Source organism: Clupea harengus, chromosome 3 (genome assembly GCF_900700415.2).
Source record: "Clupea harengus chromosome 3, Ch_v2.0.2, whole genome shotgun sequence".
NCBI classification, from domain to species: Eukaryota; Metazoa; Chordata; class Actinopteri; order Clupeiformes; family Clupeidae; genus Clupea; species Clupea harengus.
The window spans coordinates 18191224-18196054 of record NC_045154.1 but is presented as its reverse complement, the minus strand read 5'-3'; the positions used below and the strand labels follow the sequence as shown (position 1 = coordinate 18196054).

The 4831-nt window shown below is 44.4% G+C and overlaps 1 protein-coding gene across 1 annotated transcript; it reads left to right on the top strand.

The window, feature by feature from the left end:
- Positions 1 to 228: 228 nt before the first annotated feature.
- On the top strand, positions 229 to 4423 carry islr2 (immunoglobulin superfamily containing leucine-rich repeat 2). Its single transcript, XM_012818718.3, has 2 exons — positions 229 to 477; positions 1293 to 4423. The coding sequence occupies exon 2, from the start codon at positions 1302 to 1304 to the stop codon at positions 3420 to 3422; it is 2121 nt and encodes a 706-aa protein (XP_012674172.1). The 5' UTR covers positions 229 to 477; positions 1293 to 1301; the 3' UTR covers positions 3423 to 4423.
- The last annotated feature ends 408 nt before the right edge of the window (positions 4424 to 4831 follow it).

The following is a 4831-nucleotide window of genomic DNA, read 5'->3' as shown; positions in this document are numbered from 1 at the left end:
GTAAATAATAGCCTGTGTTTAATAATATCTGTTGTTTAGATTGGGTTGGTCTTCACCATAGAATTAGGTCAGGGGTGATCTTTAGGAAGCTAGATGAATTAAACATCAGTGTCTAAATTATAAATATCCCTTTGGGATGTCAAAGACCCTGTAGCTTTAATATGAGAGAGATGGGAGAGGCAGCGCGTTCACAAGCCCTCCCCTTCCTCTACGAAGGCGGGAACGCGCAATGAATCCCACTCAAACTCAACCGCACAGAGAAAACAGCCTCGGGATTGTTCAATATCACACTGAGACAAAAATGTCTCCTCGGCTGTCTTTCACCAACATCATCACCGTCTTCCAAAGTCATGCAAGAGGATCGAATATTTACGAGAATATTCCTGCATTGAACCTCTAATATCTATTTACATTAAATCCAACTGCGTTTCCTTACAAACCATATTTCATTAAAGGACTTGAAAAATCCATGAACAGGTAAGACCATTTTTGAATAGGGAAGATGTGAAACTATAGTCTACCAAGGGGAATTATTTTGGTGACATGCACGAATGTATAAGAAAAAAAAAGAATTAAGAATTAAGAATTCTTGAACTTATTCAGTCTCGTGTTTGACTTTCCATGCGATGCGCAGCGGCAGATGCAGTTCTAGTGAGTTGAATACTTCATCATTTGTTTAAGCTCTGTAACTGTAGAATGACCTATTATTTATCATTATGTGGGCAAATGTTTCTAAAATCGACAAGTTGCGTGACTTAAACAGAGGCGTTTTCAGCACCACGGACAGAGCTCTCCCGGTGCGCTAAGAGGTCCGCTTCCACATCGTTGTTTTACTGTATCAAAATGTATCCGTTAAATTCGTAGTTATGAATTAGTCTGCATATTTCTGTATTGTGGGAGTAGGGTGTTGTAGATGTTCATAAACAAAATCCATTTCACTCAACGCTGTCTTAGAGAAAAAAGGGATAATACTTCAGGTAGGTTGGTGCTGTCATTACTCGACGCAAACGCTGTAAAACGGTGAGCTTTAGTTGGTCTGCGAGTGAATTTTCGGCGCGATCTTTAGCTCTCGGTCCTTCCAGAACAGAAGTCACACACTGCCCCACATTTCAGCTGGCATAATACGTCTACTGAGTTTTTAGTGCAAGAACATGTCAGAGCCTTTACGGTTTTGATCAGGAAGTTTAATATTTGTATTCCAAGGTGGAAAAGACGTTTTACCATCAGGAAATGGAAATGCTGAAAAAGGCTCAGACTGGGCATCACAGTACTAACCAGTGCTTTCTTTGCAGGCACTAAAAATGGACTCCAGCTACCTGCTACTTCTTGGCTTGTGGACTGTGGCGATTGGCACCGCGCAGGGATGCCCTGAGCCTTGTAACTGCATGGATAAATATTCCGTTCAACTCGCGGACTGCGCTTCCAAAGACCTCCTTCTCGTGCCCGCTGGCCTGCCGACCAACGTGACGACCCTCAGCCTGTCGGCAAACCGGATCCAGGTGCTGAAGGCCAAGAGCTTTGTCAACGTCACCATGATTACCTCTCTGTGGCTCGGCCACAACGCCATTGTCACCGTGGAGCTGGACACTCTGGCCCCACTGGTCAACCTGAGGAACCTGGACATCAGCCATAACAAAATCACCAGCTTCCCCTGGGAAGACCTGGTCAACCTCACTGCATTGCAGCTCCTGAAAATGAACAACAACGAGATGGTGTATCTGCCAAAGGATGCCTTCCTCAACCTCAAAGAGCTGCGGTCACTCCGCATCAACAATAACAAGTTCACCACCATTACGCGTGGCACTTTTGAGTCCCTCAGTTTGTCTCACCTCCAGATTTACAACAACCCCTTCACCTGCTCCTGTAGCCTAGAGTGGCTGAGGGACTGGATTCGGGGGGTGACCATCTCCGTGCCAGAGCAGGAGAACATCGCTTGTGAATTGCCCGCACACCTGAAGGGGGTGTCTGTGGTGAAAATGCCCAAAATGGAATGCCAGGCCCCCACTGTCACTGTCACCTATCAGCCCAACATTGAGAGTACTGAGCTCTATGAGGGAAACATGGTCATCTTGAACTGTGAGGCCAAAGGGAGCCCCAAACCGGAGGTCAAGTGGGACGTGGTGAACGGGCAACAGCACTTCCAATTTGCGTTGCCCACTTTTGTTGAAAACGCAGAGGCTCCGATCAATGACGACAAAACCAACACACGTTTCCTGGTGTTTCAAAATGGTACCTTGATCATCCCACGCATAAGCAAAAAGGAAGATGGCAACTACAGCTGCTCTGCCTCCAGTGAACTGGGCAAAGCAGAGAACACAGTCAAAGTGGTGATGGCTGGCACCCCAAAACACGCCATCAATTCCATGCTGGACACAACTGCTGGCAAACCAGTCAGCAAGCCTGGTGTTAAGATCTCTACAAACAACGTGATAAACTGGCCCAAGTCTGGTGAAAAGCCCAAAACGGTTCCAACTGGGTCAGCCTCTGCTGACTCTGAGAAGATAGGAGAAGACACAAAAGATTTGCCTTTTGCCAGCAAGTGCGGCATAAACGACGGCACACAGTACATATCTAACCATGCTTTCAACCTGAGTCTGGACGAGCTCAAGCAGTACACTTTTGATTTCGGGGTGATTGCCCTGGAGGTGTCTGAGACGGAGGCCAAGGTGCAGCTGAACCCCCTTCAGATGGCCAACAGTAAGTCTAACCTCGAGATCAGCCGCACCCAGGACCTTCAGACAGTGGAGAAGGAGCCCTTCAGCCTGTACCAAACGATAACCAAAAAATCCCCCCTGGACATGTTATACCTCTGTGTGAGCACTGGCAATGGTCACTCCGTTGTTCAGTGGTCTAAAATCGAGGAAGGTGTCAACGCCTATCGTTTTCAAGACTTAAAGCCAGGCACAAATTATACACTCTGTCTCACCTATGGGGGCCAGGACTGTCAGGTCCAGGTTGTGTTTACCACCAGAAAGAAAATCCCCTCACTGCTCATCATTGTGGTGGTCAGTATTTTCTTGCTGGCTTTGGCCACTGTGCCCCTGCTTGGGGCCACCTGTTGTCATCTGTTGTACAAGTACCAGGGAAAGACCTACAAGCTCATAATGAAAACCCAGAATCCAGATCAGATGGAAAAGCACATAACGACTGACTTTGACCCGAGAGCGTCTTTCGTGGAGTCGGATAAAAATTTCAACCCGAGTGAGCTGGGCGATATCGAGGGCGACGCGGAGGGAGATGAGGAGGATGGGGAAGGCGAGGCGGAGGGCAGCGTAGTGACCGAGTCCATTCCCGAGTCGCAGTCCAAAACACAGGAAGAATTCGAAGTTGGCTCTGAGTACAGTGATAGGCTGCCCCTAGGTGCTGAGGCTGTGAATATTTCAGAGGAAATCAACGGCAATTACAAGCAGCCTGGTCGCTGAGTTCATTTCTCGGTAATGGTGAAAGATCTTGTAAAATAGTAACTTTTAATCATGTTATCAACCAGATAATCTACCGATCATTTCACATGTAATCGCCCTGATAAAGGTGGGTTGCCTATTTTACCTCAGTACAGTGTCAATCGATGTATATGATTTTTCATATGGAAGGGAGGTTTACGAAACTAAGACTGAGCGTTGTGGATAGGACGAACGGATCACCTGTCTTTTCTGAGAGAAGGAAAATGTAAATTTCAACCAACGAAAATACTGGGCTACTTCATAGAAAAAAGCCAATCAAATAAAACTTTGTAGTCATCAGTGTTTACATTTTCGACTGGTAGTTAACGGAAAGTCTTTTATGAAGGGCATAGGCAAGCGTATCATTTGTGACATTCTAGTGTCCGTTTCAGCAGGTTCGATTGCTGGACAGCGGCAGTACATTAAACATGTCCATGCGCTGACTGTTCGTTCCATTGTTGTTCGAGACTTAAGGTGGATTTCACTTTACCTGTTGTCACGGCATGTACAGAGCTTGGAAAAAAAAATTAACCCAAGCCAATTTCAACTGACTTTGTTAAATGTAATGTGAGACTCTAAAATGTGTGACTTTAACCTCTATGACGAACGGGTGCTATCCTCTCACCTCTCTGGATTGATTCTGACCGTGTCCTTTCTCTTTTTCGAGATACTTGTTCGTGGCATGTCACACAGAAGTATTTTAATGTGTGTTTCATTAGAAAATAGGACGATAGATATCCTAAATGTTGATATGTGATGTAAGCCCATCAAATTCAAAAGATTTCTCTTTTTTATGATTATAAATAGTCGATTTCTACTATCACCTATAGCGCAGATGAGCGCCTGGAGTGTTCTGTACATTGACGCATAGTGACTTGTTTTGTGACAAATTGTCTAACGATGTTGTAAAAATCCCCAAACCTTTTCAGATTTTGATATGATTTTATGTACGTGACCTTAATAAAAGTTAAGAAAAAAGAAAAGAAAACGATGTTCGTTTTTATTCAAATAGATGTTTAGTTCCAAATCCAGTCTGTAGACTTTTTATCTCTGTAATTTAACTTTTTATCTCTTTAATTGAATCTTATTCAAATTAAGAAGAAATGAAAGCGTTGAAAGCCAAGCACTTGATAGTTTATACATATTCTATTGTAATACAGACCACTGGATATAGTGGCTATTCTGTAATCCTGAGGATGTGTGTGGGCGTTGGCTGGTTTATGAATGATCCGCGGAAAATGTTCGATGCTGTTCAACTCTGGAAAAAGACATGAAACACCGAAAAGCTTCATTATGGCTTAATATTTCTATTTCGTTACAGTCACTATAACTTGGTTAGGCCAGACTGTCTTGTTGGCACTGCCGTCTAAATTATCCTTATCAGACAACGA

Coding starts and splice junctions, on each gene's coding strand:
- islr2 (XM_012818718.3), top strand. CDS start 1,302: ATGGACTCCAGCTACCTGCTACTTCTTGGCTTGTGGACTGTGGCGATT.